Source organism: Mizuhopecten yessoensis, unplaced genomic scaffold (genome assembly GCF_002113885.1).
Source record: "Mizuhopecten yessoensis strain PY_sf001 unplaced genomic scaffold, ASM211388v2 scaffold10759, whole genome shotgun sequence".
Classification (NCBI taxonomy): domain Eukaryota; kingdom Metazoa; phylum Mollusca; class Bivalvia; order Pectinida; family Pectinidae; genus Mizuhopecten; species Mizuhopecten yessoensis.
In genome coordinates, this window is record NW_018408707.1 from 174,479 (window position 1) to 193,395 (window position 18,917).

An 18,917-nucleotide genomic window follows, 5' to 3' on the forward strand; every position below is an offset into this window, starting at 1 on the left:
TAGATTTATATTTTGACGGTGGACCTCTCGTATCCCCCTTGCGGGCGGGACGCCAAATTAGGTAATAATGAACAAGTCCCCTGTGGATTCATACATTTGTCATCACCAGGTTGCCCCTGTAATAATACCATCTGACTTCTAAAACACGCTGTTGATAGAGAATTTGAACCGAAACTTAAATTTTCTTTCCAGTACACAAAAAAAGTCTTTGGGCCATACTTAAAATATGTTTTTTTCTTCTTGTTATTAAACATAAAAACAATCCTCAGAACACGGGAAATCGCTTCTGAGACGTTCTAGAAAACACATTTTTTGGGGGGGAAACCCCCCAAACCCCCCTTACGGGGAGGGGGTCTGTACCCTCCCCCTCCTCCCGCTACGCGCTCGGGCTGCTGCCTTTCGCAGCACGCCGTTGACTATTGAGAAAAAATTATCGGCCCCCCCCTTTTAGGAAATCCTGGATCCGCCAATGATACTGTAACGTTACCTCATACGCTGGGAAAGAAACCGGGACGAGGGAAACGGAAAATCACAAAGAGAACGACGACCACTAAGAGACAATATCATTACTGACAAGGGTACAAATGACAAAGGCCAGGTGAGCTAAGGGTACAAATAAAGGCCAGGTGAGCTAAGGGTACAAATAAAGACCAGGTGAGCTAAGGGTACAAATAAAGGCCAGGTGAGCTAAACATAGGTCGGGATGGTTGGTATGCTGACAAAACTATTTTCGTAAATGTGTATTTCAGTGTATAATGTATTTATTTGTTTTACACAGGCTAGTTTTAACATGTTAACTTTGATTCAGTTAAACATATTTTATTGCCTTTAAAGCAACAGAATTGAGCACAAGTTGTACAACTTATTTAAAGCCCTTTCCCTAAAATAAAACATATGTATATATTTACAAAATTCAAGATGGCATATACAATATACACAACCAATTGTACATATCTTATGAGAGAGAGAGAGAGAATTTAAAAAAAATAATAATGTGAACAAGCTTTTCCGACACTGACGGCAGAGGTTGACACTATACACTCCCGTGCCATGGTTTGCTTCCTCCTTGTCTTTCCGTTCGTCCTTGAATATCCGTTTCTCTTGTGCCGTCATGATCAGCATCGGAAAAGATCGGTACAAAACATTTAAACTTATATACAACCTGATTTTTAACTATAACAGAGAGAGATCGAAGGAAGGGAAGGGAGTGGGGTGGGTTAAAATCTGTTAGAATAATGAATATATTGCTAAGTATGCATGAAGATTAGTTCATTTTCCTGCTCAGATAAATTTGTATCTCCAAAAAGGAGTAGATTAACGGTGAGAGGAATATATGCATTAAGTTCACGGAAGAAGCTTATTCTTTGTTCAGCATAAATATTTTTGCAGTTAAAAAGAAAATGATAGGTATCTTGATTAGGATAGACACAGAGACAAGTGTGGTCAGCGACAAGATTAGATCTAAATAAGTGATTTCTCAATGTACTAGCTTGATTTCTTAATCTTGTATGCAAGATATTATTTTTTCTTTCTCTATAGAAATAAAAGTTAGGTACCTGTGGTAAATTTGTGTTACGGATGGAATTTTTAAAAGCTGAAAATGATACACCGTGCCTGATATCTAAGGGTAATTTAATGTAATTAATAAAGTTAACTTTAACTTAAAAAAGTCTCCATGAAAGACTGAAGACTCCACCATTCTGAGCGGCGATAACAACAGTATCATCGTAACGGTTAGCAGATGGCTTTCAGATCAATGTTAAATGGGACCTTATTGCTTTGTTAAGATCAAATCATTACGAAGTTTCTATTATGCAAACGACTTTTTAATAGTCCTGATCCTGTCCGATCCTGTAGGTCGTCGCGTGTTCCTGTAGCTCGTCGTACCGCTTATGATAGTATTGAAAGCCCAACCCCGAGTTGTCTTCCCTTCTGAGATCATTACAAATTGCGTTTTCTCCGGAAGCTATTTCAAAACAGACGCTATCTATCAACGCCAAGGCGAGGATGGATTATATGGATATGTTTTTGTTTGTTATTTTGGTATTTACTGAAATACTTGGAGTTTTTACTCAAGGTAACGTTATAAAAGTCAGACTTAAGGAGACGCCACAGGCTTTTGTATCGATCACTTAAAATAGTCCTGACAATGAAAAGTCATACCCTAAAATAGGGTGTTACTTTTTTTGAAATCTACATTGTAACTTGTAAGCGTGTATAATATTATCTGTTCTTAATCAAGCTATTTTTTGTTTTAAGAAAATTGAGCAAATCTCTCTGCTTAGCTCTTATAAAACGCATGCTAACAAATGAAATGAAAATGATTTGGGATACAGTATACGTTGTGACATCATACCTGTTACTATTTCCGTACACTGAATCAGACCTACCAGGAAATCTTGGTCCGGGTCAAGGACGGATCCAAAGTTTTGTTCCATGAGGTGTGTCACCATTGAAGACTCCCAGTTTATATGTCGACACCTATGTTCTCAACTATGTCAATGTTGCAACACAATCAAGTTAGATACCAGTCTTGGCTTTTTACTATTTCAAGGGTCTATCTTTCTCTAAATCTTTCTTAATTAGTTTGCTCTGACATATTCAAGGGGTGCAAAGATCGAAAATGAGCGGAACCCTCGAGTATCCAGGATGAAAAACGGGATAGTCATCATGATTTTGTTAAACAGATAATGAGCTGTGGCATGTATATATTGATTTAAAAGTTTTTTTTTATAGGTGTACATACTTTTAATTCTTTCATGCCCCTCTTACTCTAACTGTATCTTTTTAAATACTTGGCTAACTATTATAAAAAATCATGTAATCCCTTGATAATCAGGCTGGCATGTTATAAGTTGGACACTTTCAGTGGCGAGTCAGTGATTTGATTTGCCCTGTACATGTTTACCTGCCGAATACAGGGTGAAATAGCCAAAAAGTACATTATTTTCCCAAAATTACCCATAATGAGGAATATATTCCCAATTTCAATAAAAATAATGCTAATTATATTTTCCCATTTCGTAAAGGAACAGGCTGTTGTAAAATTCAGGTAAAACAACAGTATCATCAGAGTTGCCAACTATAAAATCTTTTATAGCTTTCATTATAAACATGTTTGAATGTAGTTGGATACTTTTAACATTTTGTCATCAGGGATCCCTGCTGACAGAACCTTTGAGGTGTGTACAGGATCACGTGTGACAATGACGTTTGAGGGTGCAAACTATAACCAAGGCGATCTTGAAAGCTGGCACTTCACATCTCCAGGATCTAAAGAAGTAGATGTGGCTCTTGAATTTGGGACCTCTCCATTCCAACCTGTGACTGCGTATAAAGGATATGGATTGGAAAAAGTTGGAAGGCAGGGCATAGTGATACCTAATATTTCAGCAAATGACAGTGGGCTGTACAGATTTAACCAGGATGCAAACTTCAGATACAATGTAACAGTAAAAGGTATTGGGACGTTAAAAATATCTCTTCCTGTAGTTTTTTTATGGGTTGTTTATAATTATTTTTATGATTTTTTTTTAGGTCACCTGAGCTAAAGGTTTATGAGACCTATGATTGCAGGTCACCTAAGCTAAAGGTTCATGTGACCTTAAGCTATGATTGCAGGTCACCTGAGTAAAAGGTTCATGTGACCTATGATTGAAGGTCACCTGAGTAAAAGGTTTATGTGACCTATGGTTGCAGGTCACCTGACCTAAAGGTTTATGTGACCTATGATTGCAGGTCACCTGAGCTAAAGGTTCATGTGACCTTAAGCTATGATTGCAGGTCACCTGAGTAAAAGGTTTATGTGACCTATGATTGAAGGTCACCTGAGTAAAAGGTTTATGTGACCTATGGTTGCAGGTCACCTGACCTAAAGGTTCATGTGACCTATGATTGCACTATTGTAATCATCTTTCGTCCATCATAGTCGGTAAACTTTTTATATTTTTGACTTTTAAAATCCCGCAGAAATACGCCTGTGTACGCATTATGTCAAATTGAGGGCGAGAAAACTCGTCCTGGACATTTTGCTTCGAGACACGGGAAACGAGATTACTCGTTTTGGAAAACCCCTTTGTTCAACGTCATCGTATTAATAGCTATCAACCGTGAACCAATCAAATCACTTGTCAGGGGGATTCTATATACACGTCATATCATTTCTGTGCGTTGATTAGTCGGTTACAAGGTTAGCAAAGGTCACATTAAAGGCTATTCATAAAACGAAAGTACTTCGTCAGAAAATGGCGGACCAACAATTTTTTTTGATCAAATGCTTCGGGGATTTAGGTAGTGAAGCCATTTTCGACGGTATTGAAGTGGGATATATAGTAGCATTGGAGTTAAATGATTATCCTTCGTTCGATATGATTTATTTGTACAATGACGATGATATTGTGCGGGATCTAGCCGCGAGATAGAGACGGTACAGAATTGACAACAACCCGATTCCGACATTATCGGCAACGCAGGTTTGAAAGTGAACATCGATAATCATAATGATGCATGCGCATTGCCTTTGGAATATTTCTAACTCTTCATGTATGACAAATTGTTTTCAAATAAAGTTATTGAAACAGACAGTATTTTTTTACCAATGTAAGGCTAATCGCGGCATAAATCAGAATCAATTTGCCCGTATCAATCTTTGTTTATATTTGACATATCTTGTCGGGACCACGTCAATTCGGGACCGACATGTCAGCCTCGGAACTCGAATAATTATTTTGCCTGACAATTTTCATTGGAATTATTGAGAAATCTTTTCTTTATAATTATTGACAACAGATTCTTTAATAGAGACCCAAGTTTTTGTGACCAAAATGACAGCACAGAATCATAATCGGACTCAAAAACGCGTAGCATTGACTTACTGTTACCTGTAATTAACACACCTGCATGGTTATATGTATATAAAATGACTGATAGAACTAATATCAAATAAACATCAATATGATATGAAAGTGTGTGAATGTCTTTATTTAAAAAATATGAACAAACGATGAGCTATTATCAATGGACAAGACACTGAACGTTTTACTTTGAGTTCACCTGTCTTACCTGGGCATTTATAAGCTGTAAATGAGCAGGTAATGTCATAGTTATTTAGTATGATATCAGAATAAGAGTTATTTGTCTTCAAATGTCAACATGTACTGCATTTTAATGAAAATTAAAGGGAATAACAAAGAAATTATATTAATTATCAAATACTTTACCTGTCCCTCACCTGTACAGGTAATTATAGGAACTTTTCAAAAAATGTCTAAGGTTAATTAGATAGGTCTTTATACAAGGTTCCTAAAACATATAGGTTTTGAATACGTATGAGCTACAGAAATGCCAATAAAGTAGGTTTTAAAATTGAAATACTTTTAATTAAATATCTTCAAATTAATTCAGTGGGAGCATTGTTTACTATGAAAAGTAATGCAGCATACAAAGAGATAAAGAAATAAAATAGACAAGACAATGTTTCACTCACCGTAATAATGCAGTATTTTGTATTGATCAATCAGTAAATTCGTTGTTGTAGACATCATTGTAATGGTAGACTGTCGCATTCCGGAACTTCTCGGGCCTTTTTACCGACGTAGAAGGAAAACAGAGAGTTCCGATGAGTCTGATAGTCTGGTTTCGTTCTCCTCTATTCGGTTTGCAACTGTATCAGTTGCAAACTCCACAACCCCCCTCCCGAACCTCCCCCTCCCTCCCTCGTCGCTTCGCTCCTCAGGTGGCTGCCATTGGCAGCCACAGAGTGGCCCCCAATTGTCAGAAAGGAGGGGGGCATGTACACAAATGTCATAAATCCTGAATGCAACCCTGATGAATAAATATTTAAAACTATTAATCTAGCTAGTATCATTGTGTGAGTTTGAACACAGATGAACTTAGTTTAATATGGTAATGGGCATGTATCGGAGATAGTTTACTTTGTGTTTTTTATAATTATACAGTGGTTTATGCGAACGAAAGGGATAAGTGACTGGTTAGTTTGATTTTGCCATGAGGCCCCCCCAAGGGATAACTGCTGTGATGGCCACGGCGTATTCTGTTCTCTGATCCTCTGTCGGTGCTCGGGGTCAAATGAGATACGTGCGCTATTAGATTTACATAATTTATAATATTACCGGGATCAGTAAAATGGTATGATTTAATTATATTGCTGAATTAATCGATTGTTTTTTGTTTTGACATGCTAGTTTTAAATTAGTAATAATATAATACCCGGCCTGCCCTGGCGCGACGACGCAATATATATAAAAAAAAATCGCTCTTCGTCAGAAAGCTACGTTATCGCAGCTAGATTAAAAATGTCAAAATGACGGACCAGGATGAATATCTGAGGAAGGAGAACCTACTTCTAGTAAATAGGATCGCATAACACTTTTTTTTTAAATCGTAATTTTTCAACAGTTCATGTTTTCATATGATGTTGACTTAGAATGTATGATCATGTAACAACCTTTTCTCTATAAAGAATAAATTTTCAACTTCAGATAGAATCGGAATACGTATTGAAAACAGGGGAAAAAATATTTGATTACGTTATAAAAATGGCGCGTGCTGCCGATAACTACGGCTTCTGTTTCGGACCAAAGGAACTGATTAAAGAAAAGTTGTCTCAGCATAAAAAAGTCCATTTAAAAGTATGCTTTAATCTCTGTAAAGTATTGAAAAAATATCATTATCAAGTATCTCAACACGTTCCTAATTGACACATATTCTACATGTACACGTAGTGGTTTTGCCATACATTTTATTGTGTGTGATGGTTAATATGACTTCCTAAATGTTAGCGTTTGGAGACAGTGAAAGTGGGAAAGAGAGTATACATAGATTTATATTCATGGTCTAGAAAAAAAATGGCCAAAGACATTGAGTGGTTTAATGTAATAAATAAATTCACAAACGTTTCCTTTTTATATTCGAGTGTAGTTTGTCATTGCATATATGCACTTTATGTAAACATTTGAAAGGGGATATTCGTCTCGTGAATATTCCTTTTTGCAGAAAGGTTTGTCTCATTGTTGAGGGAGTGTTTAGCCCCGTACCACCTGTACCGGTCACGGGAGAAGGCTGTGATAAATTGTAAAAACTTGTGCCCCATCCTTTGTTTAATTTTATTGGCAACAAATTTATGTTAAAAGCTAAATAAATTTAAATTCTTAATATTGGCAAGTGTGCAATTAACTTCTGATGATGAATAATTACTGTTCAATAAGTTTGAATACGGAATTAGAAATCATATAACTTGGTTTCATAGTGCGGTAAGAAGTTGCAGTTGCCTGACGGCCCCTCTCTGAGGGCCCCTTTGTAACCCGTTTCCTGCCTAATCAGGTGACGTTATCGGCGCTATTTTTAGCCGGGCTTTCCCGAACAATTCAAGTGGTCAAACTGGACATTTGGAACGGACTATGAATATGGGGATAGCGAGGAAACATAAGTGGAAGTGCATACAATACATACATTCATTAAAAAAAAACGCCTTTTCACGTGATGTCCCTTTAATTGTAACCTTCTTTACCTCCAAATCATTCATTCTCCCTTGGGGAAGTTTATATATTACTATAGAGAGAGAAATAACACTTATAATTTGTCCATTTTCATAATTAAAACTTAATTGGAATAATTATGATGAGATATATAGCACTGCATTTAGATGGAGAGAGACAATAATATCCTCTATATGTCTTGCCCCAGGGGCTAGTGGAGGTATGAAGCTCAAAGGGAATTTTAATGGCTAAAAATTAAATAATCTCCTTCTTCAAAATCAGATATGTGTACTAGAATCAGATACTTTTAATGGATGTAAAGGAATTTAGGTGCTTCCTCCTCTGAAGTATAAATTGCATTAACCCTGTGTCATCTGTTCTCCTCTGGGGAGGTGGTAAATCTGACTACGACATATTGTTAAAATGCATACTGGTAGGGAAATAACACTTATTGGTATATTTTGTCGATTCTGCAGGAGATATCATTCAATTTGGATGGAAAAATTATGATGAGATGGCAATTAGATGGTATATAAAATCCTGCTTTGCTCCTAGGGCCAGAGTGGCAGCTAGTGCCCAAAGAGGAAAAATTGGCTTAAATTTCAAAACTCTGATATAGATGTATTGACATAGAGAAAAAGTGATCAATTCAAAATGAAATTGTTATCATATATATGATCACACAGATTTAAGATCTTTTGTTAAACCTAGAATTTATTATTGATTGTGTATGGAATGGTTATTTGCATGTCTGGTAGAATGTTTAAATATTAGTACATGTAATAGACAAAGTTGAAACGTCAAGTGGATATATCCTTAAAATATTTATTTCAAAAATATTGCAATTCAGCATATTTCATTACTGCATTGCGATACATTACCATACATATGCCTGTGTATTGTAATATACCGGTGATCCTATGTAATGTAACAGCCCTACTATTCTATTTTGGTCAGGTTATGAGGTGATAACGCGAGCCATTTGAGCACATGTTAACTGAATAGATTACTTATTTATTTTCCAGTGTCTCTGTAATGTCATTTCAATTATTAACTTCTTACATATATACATTGCTCAGGGTAACCTACTCAATTTTGTGGTCAATTGAAGCATGTTTCACTTGTTAGTTTCCAACTAATGATATCCTTTTCCTAGGTTCCACCCAGAATACACCCAACACTTGAACCACATCTACACACATACCTGTTTATAAAAAATCTTAAACTAGTGAAAATTTAATCTGTTCAGAGTAAGACTGATATTTTTGTCTTTTTTTTCCCAGATCCCTGCTTGGAATCCACAGATCCTGTTCCTCAGGAAGATGAAATGTGTTTAAAAGTTCAATGTATGACAAAGGCAACATTCCAGAGACTGGAGGTAAGGGGTTAGTGGGATGACAGTTACAAGGGGAATATATGTTTGCACCTTCCAGGAGATTACATTAAGTACTTTATGCCAGGAAATTTTTGCTACAGTTTAATTTTCCCCTTTTTTTTCGCCCTCAGTAACGATTATCATAGTCACTAAATGTGAAGGGTGAGATATGGGTTTTTACCGGCGAAGGTTTGACAGAGCAAACATTTCCCGGTATACAGTTAGTTGAGGGTGAGGTTTTAGCTTGGTTTTGGTTTTATAGGGTTAAACGCCCTATTAACAGCTGAGGTAATTGAAGGATATGCCTCGTTGTGTGTATATGACTATATGTGCTGGAGCTTAGGTAGTTTGACAAACCAGTGTATTTTCCTCCCTGCAATAGTGCAAATCTGATGCCAACTTTATAGTGTTACCTTACTGAAATATCATGCCAAAGGCTTAGTATTCCACCTGATCACATTATACTGGCAATGGGTTAATCGGTTCTTCCAATTACTGTAAATGCTGAACACTGAACGTTAAGCATGGATAACGACTAATATTTTTTGAAAGACTTTGGCTTTTTCTTTCCTTAGAACCGAAACCCTTTGCCTTCCTCACCTAGGCCAATGTTCAACACTATTAAGGCCAAAAGTAAGGTATTGCTAAGCAAAGCACTAAGAAAAAAAAAGTTTATAGGAAGTAGACAGAAATTTACAGATCCCAAATAATGCAATGGATGCAAGTATTCCGTCTTTGCGTATTGCAGAGTTATCTTCTCTTGTGAGCAAGTATTGATTGTTATGTCATTGGTTTGTGAGAGTAACGTCATCATTGTTTGAGAAAATGACGCAATTTTCTCACACAAACCAATGACGTAACAATCAATACCTGCTCACAAGAGGAGATAACTCTGCAATACGCAAAGACGGAATAGAGAACACAAAAGTAGCTGCCCTCATCAGTTGCCTCTTAGAACATGCAGTGGTATAAAAGCAGGTCTATTCTTCTCTCAATCTCTGACCTTCTGCAAGAGGGGATCGGGGAGCAATTACACTAACAAATACCTATAAGAATTACTGTATACAGAGAAATATTTTCTTCACAGTTTACGCCTTTTTCACCCTTCACAATGGGAGCAAATTTTTCATTACAGAAAATATAAGCAAACAGCATATGGGCGAAATTAACACTGGGCGAACATTGATTTTAACAGGGAAGGTTGAATATTTGACTGGGCAAACATTGATTTTAACAGGGAAGGTTGAATATTTGACTGGGCGAACATTGATTTTAACAGGGAAGGTTGAATATTTGACTGGGCGAACATTGATTTTAACAGGGAAGGTTGAATATTTGACTGGGCGAACATTGATTTTAACAGGGAAGGTTGAATATTTGACTGGGCGAACATTGATTTTAACAGGGAAGGTTGAATATTTGACTGGGCGAACATTGATTTTAACAAGGAGGGTTGAATATTTGACTGGGCGAAAGTTTCTGGTACAGTTAAACTTCGAAGTTTCAAACTTTGCAGGACCATCGGGGAAAAATTGGAAACTTTGACTCACAAAATTTTAGCATTGAACATCGAAATCGCACACATAAAGCAGATTATATGATTCTTATGTAACGAAACACAAAAAGCTAAGAAATTTAATTTTAAAGTTTAATATACCTTGACAGAAATAACAATAGATTTTTTGTTATGAACACACTGTAGTTTGCATTATGATCTTATGAAATTCAACATTTCTTTGTTTGTCAGTTAGGTCTAAATTTTCAAAGTCTGTACCCCGTCTTGATGTGGTCCATCGCGTGCACCATGTTGCTGAGAGTGATTCCTGTTGGCCGTTTGTTTTTGAGAAAAAATCATTATATGACAATCGATTTTATTGAAAATCACACAATTAAGTTAATAACATCATAGTCCAATAAACATACAGATCATTGTCCCATGGCCCTAGACCTGAATTCTGCGAAATGGACCATTATAGTAAACCACTTTCTTTGAGCTAAGCCTATGTTTATGATTAAAAAATAAATACTGCCGGTGAATGTATCTTACAGAACATGATCAACACTATATTTATTATCACTAAAGCGTTACACTGCTGTTTTAAGAAAACACTTAAGCATTGAACTGCTTTCAGTTGGCATTCATAGGCAATATGAATGCCAACTGGACAAAGGCAAATTCAATGAAGCGCTTATGATGTCATAATAATGAGGACGTCAACACTCAGTCCATGGCATTCATAGCCTATAGCTATGAGTTATATAGTGGCAATGCCATGCGATGGTAAATATTACTGAATTAATCAGTGTCAGTTTATAGTTTATTACCTGGAAATAATAAATACTGGGTTGAGTCAACATGGTCCCCAGTACTTTTCCGTGAAGGTGTTAAAATGACCACGGGACATTTCATTGATCTTGTACAGGTAAACTTTGATTTATTAGTTGTAATTTTGACTGTGTTCATAACGAACGGGCCTTACTTATACTTCGAAACAGCAAGAAATTCGACTTATAAAAGTTTGATTCTTGAATAAAATAGTAGTAGTGTTATATAAGGGAAAATATCCGGACTTTGTCGTAAGTTCGACACATTGAGAAATTTGAATCTGCCGATCGATTTAGAGAGGTTTGACTGTATACAGTATCATGTACTGTATAAATTATAATGGGTTATTTATACTGGCTGAAAGTTTTGCGATTTTAACATCAAATTTCAAAATTAAATATTCACAGATTATCATTTCACGATCTAGACATGTGACAGAACTAAATTTTGGCAGTGTTTTAGCACAGAGACAGGACACTCGGCAGATAAAATGTCAAAATGTTACATTAATACGCTTTTTTACAGCCATTGAGTAAAAATTATTGGGACCCTCTGCATAGAAATTGTATTACTCTTAATATCTATAAACTGTTATAACCACAACCGCTATATCATGACGATATTATGGTTATGAAGTTAATTATTGCATATCATTTTTACGCTTGTCATATTGTTCTGTGGATGATAATTTCGTGACCATGTTATTGATCCGCTCAATCTCAAAAATAACCAGCTATACAGTATTAGGTGTAGATAAATGACAGAGGGAACTAGTAACATTATTTGGGGGACAATTATACCCAGTGAGAAAAGTACAAGTTTCAGAAATGTCAGTATGTATTGTCTATTAAAGATGTTGTTTTGTGTGTTTACAGATAGGAGATGTCACAGACCAAGTTACCCAGAATCCTTACACTTTGTGTGGTACCTCTGTTGTCACGGTGACTTGTGTAGTTGAGCAGGGAGGTCAGGAGTTGACAGACATGACCACTTTCGATCTGACAACCAGGAATGAAAATGGTGAGTTATGGCTCAAGAATGTATATATACTATAAACTAATAATTTGTCTGCATTGTTTGCACTGCAGTGTCTTCAGTTGATGCTAACTTGGCCAATGTTGAAATTGCCTTTCTGTTGTAAACTGTGCCTTGTCACGTTGTAGGCAAACCACTAGATAATTCCATTTAACTTGTTCATACATACAATCACCACCCCTTAATTTTATTCTGGATTGAAACTGTTGTTGGGCTTGGCCAGCAAACTAACACTGATACTTAAGGTAGCCGATTAGTTAGAACAACCCACATTGTGATTGGAGGCCCAAGCGTTGGAATTCTGGCCTGGCCTCGTCATATTTTTACTCTTAGACCACTCATGTTTTTTTTTCTGTTACTTGTAATGCGAGGCGACATATAGGTATTTCTTTGTTGGCGTCGGCGGTTGCGCCATCCAAAACTAGGCTTCCATGCGATAACAGGAGTTCCCTCGTGTTGCTTGAACTAAAACTTAGTACACATATTGCATACCAATATAGCTCAAACAAGTTCGCATTTCAGAGGTTTACGTGCCTTCTTTGTGGAGTTATGCCCCTTTTATTGCCAAATAAGGGCATTGTGTAGTAAATGCAAGAACCTTTTTTGTTTTTTAATCAATTCCTTTAAAATTTTGTACGGGCCACGGTAATGCTAGAAGCAACAATGTTTAGCATATATTACTGGTAACGGTAATGCTAGAAGCAAAAATGTTCAACATATATAACTGGTTTTTCTGTCGAGTTTCAACTTTGCGTGTTTTGGCATATTTGTTTATGTGATAACTCAAGCCAATTAAACACTTTTCTTACTAAAAGCGCTGAGCCGGCGACACATCCATTCCCATGGAGTTCTTGTTTGTTTATTTCATCATTTATTATTTTTTCATGAAAGTTGGCAATGTACACTGTATATGGGGAAATCAGTGATTCATTTACCTGTTGGTCTTTAAGGGTCATTTGACCCATCGCAAGCTAGTATCTATGGGTCAAAATTTACTACTATGGGTCGTATTTAGCTTATCTGCAATATTTTTTCTGTTTTGGTAAACTTTCTCAGTCAAAAATAGTAAAGTTTGTACCAAGTCAATAACAAACTCACTTATATAATGAAACTCTTTTATTAACAAAGTTCTTCAAATGAAATGAAATGACTAGAACTTACAAGCAATACGTTTTTCAATCTAGAGTGTCAAGCATACCCATAAATGGCCCCAAGTAGCTTTATAAACATTGCAGATCAGTCGTACATGAGTTTTGTCTTATGGAGAATCTTAATGGCTTCAATATTCTCAGTAGATAAATCGTGAATAAAATTCTACAGACTTGAAATGAGCAAATGGAAGATTCTCTTTACTCAATCAACGAGCGCACTCCATTCAGTATCATATTAAAGTGTTTTTCATGTTTAAAGGATGTTTCATGACAGATTTATGCACTTAATTTAGCATTTTGAAGAGTACTCCCAACTGTGCCTGTTTTTTAGGCTTGGAGATATATTTATCTTCCAAGATCGATCGCTGCACAATCCTTTACAAAAATCAACAAGAAATTATTATCAGTACTTAATATTTTTCATATCGCCAAAATAATTTTTAATTAGTCAATGAATATATTTGTGGAATTAGCTTGTTCGCCCATCTGTCCATAAACTGGTTTAATTAAATGCCCCTCGTTTACCACCAACACATTTTAATACATGTCCCTTTTTTTTTTTCTTCTTATGAATTTTCCTTCAATTTATTGCCAAACCCTTTTATAACGACAACATATCTTTCGAAAAACAGTGGCAGTATGCATATGACAAAGTTTTACTGTAATTGATCAGATTCCATCTGAATTTGTTTGGCCTACATACATAATAACGAATAGTGGTTTAAATACCTACATATATAAGGATGTAGTTCTGAAATGTTTTCATGAAAATATTTATGACCAAATTTACAGGTGATGATAATGGGGAGAAGAAATCCGGTGAGTTTATAACTGAATATAGCGATAAAATTTAAGGTGGTTGGAGATGTTGATGCTGGTTTTATGATTGTGTCAGCTAGCTCTAGGACTAACAGCGATTGACAGGAATAAAAAATAATCGGGTCCATATTGACATTGCCGTAATTTTATTTAGTATTTTCAATTTTATATATGAAAAATAACTCCTTATATCTATAATAAATATGTCTCTGAAATCAAACTGACTTTGCACGCTTCGTCCTATGTTTCGATCATGTACGAGTTAACTTTCCTTGAGGTTTATTATAAACATACTTTACAGTATATTAATTATTTAATTATATTTGGTAATATATGTTCTTTATACAAAATACTCTTGCTATTTTAAAGTGACATTATATTTTATATAAACTCATAGTTAGATAACATGACTTTACAGAATAACATAAGCAATATATGTCAACTTCCTGTCATTACCCACAATGCTTATTACTATATTTACACAAATTGGATATAATCATTCTTCAACCTCGTTTGCCTGTTTCTAAACTCCAAGATTATTTTTAAATGGTAGAGATGATAGGTATTCCTTTTTCTCACGCTATCACTAAGCTATCGGTTTTCTCTCTCCTGACTCATTTTAATTTGAGAAACCTGCTAGGAGTTGGTAAAGATTATTGGTTATCCACTAGTGGGCAACACCCCAGACGTATTTCAGTGATCAATCTTCTTATTATGATGTCAAGTAACGATGCACTGTGAGTTCACCAACCATTTCGATGTTGAAGCAGTCATCAATAGAAATAAATACAGGACACTAATTAAGTCCCATGTTTGCTACAAAACAACACAAAGAAATTGGTTACATTTTGGTTCTGTATCATTAACCCTTTCACCCCTATGTAACTTTAGTAGACTCTACCATGCATTGATATGGAGGGGTCCATTATGGTCTACAGTGGTGAAAGGGTTAAAGTATGCTTCTATGTCACGTACACGGAACAAGCTTTGCATTCTTTAATAAATATACAGAGGAGGAAAAAATCGGTACATGGGGACAATATTATAATAAGCGAGTTCCACTGTACAATCACCCGAAATAAACATATGGCATGTACATTATATGGTGTACTATGCTGACGGGTAATGTTTGCTCATCTAATAAGGAAATAACATTCTCGTTGAAAATTTATAATAAGAGATACAAAAAAATTGTAGATTAGGTTTTTGAAACCTTTATCAGATTAAAGGTTTTTGAAACCTTTATCAGATTAAAGAGAAATCTATGTCCTATCAAAGTATCATTTCATTATTATGATTCTGATAAGATTAATGTTCTGAAAATGCACAATAATGCACATACCCATATATGTTTCTTTCCTGCAACAGTTTCTGCGAATCTTGCACATGCTGTTGATCTGAAAATTCAAGTGCTTTCTTTAAGCTTACTACATTTTGGCTTAGCTATAGAACCTCTGGCTTGAATTGCAGATGATTAAATCAAGTCACCTATCCTCCCTCTCAGAATTAAATAGAAATTGGACTTGAGCAAGGCTACTACTTGAAATATTTTCAGATGTTAATGTTGAATCAAAAATTGAATCAAATGGACCCTCATCACTTTCAGAATTTTGAAAATTGGACTTGAGCAAGGCTACTACTTAAATATATTAAATATTTATGTGCAAGATTACTGGAAGTGCTTTTAAAAGTTACCAAATCTAGTTGTGCATAGTGTATTTTATACTAACAATTATATGCAAAACTATTTAGACAGAGTTTCAATAATTTCATGTCTCCTCTTTAAACTGAATCTGATGAATATACATTTAGTATAGATAAGATATTCAATGGATTTGTTATATGCCTGTAAAAATTAATTCATTAATTAATGAATTATAGAATTCATTTAAATGGTGTAAGATGAAAATATTATTGACAGAAATAGCCAATTTCAATTTCTATTTTTCATAGTTTAAAATTTATACAAAGGGAGAGAAGTCCTGTGAAAATCATTTTTAAGGTTAAAAAGGATATCCATATATATACTACTCACATTTTGCTAAGGATCACTTTTATTTTTGGGCATATGTGAAAATAAATATTTTATTTGGTTTATACTGAGATTATTATTTAAAAATTGATTGTTCTTTTAATTCATCAGCATGCAAAAATTCCACAAAACGTAATTACAGTTGGAAAATGAGCCACAGGAAAAAGGGTTAGCCTTAAAATTGGTAACAATGATAAATCTTAATTAGTAATAAATGGATTATACCATGATGGGATAGCCTTCTGTTTATAAATACCTACAGAAAAAAGGGAGACAACTTTGATTTTTTGGCATTAAAACTTCAGTTTTTGTCAACCAAATTCAGCGAAACTTATACGAAACGAAATGGCATATGATTGCTCCTGGTAGTGTCATAGAGGTGCTGACTCAAATTTGTGGAACCAAATACAGAACCTTGCAGTATACTTTTATTAAAATTGTCAAAATTCAAGCACCTGAAACATATCCACCTGTGATAAACTTGAAAGCCATTCCAAACCAAACTTCTACTCTGTGTATATACAGTGCACAACAACTTAGTCCAAAAACCGATAAAACCAGAATACTGGAATGTCTGAAGTGGAGAGAGGATGGACTATTGCTGTATTTTTTCAAAGACAATCACAATGTTGTCTCGGCAAGCAGTTTTGTGTTTGAGTAGCAAGTATTTCCCATTTATTTAGTCCCCTAAGGCACACTGGATGATTAAAATACCGTCCCAGAAGTTGACATTCAAGAGTAATGTTGCGACGTCAAGACGGTGCAATACGTCTGTCCTACCTCCGGAACAATTTTCAAACAATAACCCTTGCAAAATTTACCAAAAAAGGTTGTGTAAGTTTTTCATGTCAGTATAGTAAAGCCTCCTTTGTTCTGGACTCTGGGATGTCGTACTCAATTCTGGAAGTGATATATATACATGACTCCAGAATACTGTACAAATTTTATTAGACTGTGTTCAAACTCAAACTTGGTTTTCCTAATGCTTAAATAACTCTTGTTATCGTTATTACTTAGGAAGTAATTGACACGTTTCATTTTCAGACTAATTGGAAAAAACTAAATGGCATACATCTTGGATTTTGAGTGTTAAAATTTTGTTACTGCTTTTTCCTAAAACGTTCTTGATAGATCTTTCTCAAATTTCATATTTAGGTTTCTCCTAGTTTTGCATGTTGCATTTTTGGACTGTACAGAAAAAACCAAAAGGTTTGTCAGGCAGCCATCTTAGATTTTAGATTTTGAGAGTTGATAGCTTGTTATTGCCATTTCTCGAGAAGTACTTGACAGATATTGCTCAGAGTTCGCATGAACTTGTTGCTCTTGGTCCATATTTGTTCATATTTCATTTTGAAACTAAAAGGAAAGACAAAAGGAGCTCGAGGCATCTCAGATTTTGAGATTTTAATACTGTTATTGATATTTTTCAAAAAGCACCTAACAGATCTTTCTCAAATATATTTGAAAGTTCCCTAAGTGCAATGTTGTGCATGTTTCATTTTGGGACTGATCAGTGAAACAAGATGGCCACCGGCCTGAAAACATCCATATTTTTATATGAGGGATTGATGTTGCTGAAAGACAGACCCAATATTTGGAAATAGTTGCAGTATTATATGTTCCATGTTTGCTTTATCATTGAGGCAAGCGAAACAGGCTCTCTGGCCTGGGCCTCTTGTTAATGTAATGACAAGTTGATTAATACAACACACGGAACAGAGAACAACGGTGAAAGTTAACTAAAATGGCACCAATAGATTGCATGCATCATGATAAAAATAGAAAAAAATACTGAAGTAGAGGCTATATCATTACAAGCCCAATTAACACCTAAACCAACACGGGTGGAAGTTAATTTTACTTATGACCCTTTAAGGAAAAAAACACTATCATTACTATATTCGTGAAGCATCATGGTATGTTTTTGGAATAGTTCTAGGTATAACCTGCAGGTATGGATCCTTGTGTGTGAAGATCTCGTTTATTATTCCAGATTTTTGACATTTTGTAAAAATAAGCGAAAACCAGGTGTATTAAACTTATATAAATCCCAAATCATCTATCAACGAGCATTCAGAAGTGTCCCCTTACTTAGATATACAATGTAGGCAACCAAAGGTTTTTAAATATTATTGCATCAAATGACTGTAAAATATGATACTATGAAAAATCACGGCCAAAATCCTTGAAGTAAGTTTAACAGCATTCTGTTGGATTAATTTTTTCTCAAAAACTTTTCTCCTCAATAAAATTCAGCCGTCATATGGTCAGCTGTATTATTCCTGGATCAATATAAGTATCTGTGGTGTTTCAAAAGATCAAATTTTTCTGGTAAATTTTTGTTTTAAAGGGACATCACGTGAAAAGGCGGTTTTTTTTTTAATGAATGTATGTATTGTATGCACTTCCACTTATGTTACCTCGCTATCCCCATATTCATAGTCCGTTCCAAATGTCCAGTTTGACCACTTGAATTGTTCGGGAAAGCCCTGCTAAAAATAGCGTCGATAACGTCACCTGACTAGGCAGTAAACACAAGTGGTGCGAGCAAGATGAAACGGTTTCCAAAGGGGCCCCAAGAGAGGGGCCGTCAGGCAACTGCAACTTCTTACCGCACTATGAAACCAAGTTATATGATTTCTAAGTCCGTATTCAAACTTATTGAACAGTAATTATTCATCAT

The 18,917-nt window shown here is 35.3% G+C and overlaps 1 protein-coding gene across 3 annotated transcripts in view; it reads left to right on the forward strand.

Annotated features, from left to right (window-relative positions):
- Positions 1-1,920: 1,920 nt before the first annotated feature.
- LOC110462196 overlaps positions 1,921-18,917 on the forward strand; it is a 35,750-nt gene continuing 18,753 nt past the window's right edge. For 2 of the 3 annotated variants that reach the window (XM_021516042.1, XM_021516041.1), the window contains exons 1-5: positions 1,921-2,077; positions 3,157-3,459; positions 8,780-8,874; positions 12,073-12,217; positions 14,176-14,202. In XM_021516042.1, the coding sequence (XP_021371717.1) occupies positions 2,008-2,077; positions 3,157-3,459; positions 8,780-8,874; positions 12,073-12,217; positions 14,176-14,202 (640 nt within the window). In that variant the 5' untranslated portion in view covers positions 1,921-2,007. The remainder of the gene's footprint in view (positions 2,078-3,156; positions 3,460-8,779; positions 8,875-12,072; positions 12,218-14,175; positions 14,203-18,917) is intronic. The other variant, XM_021516043.1, reaches the window with a different exon arrangement.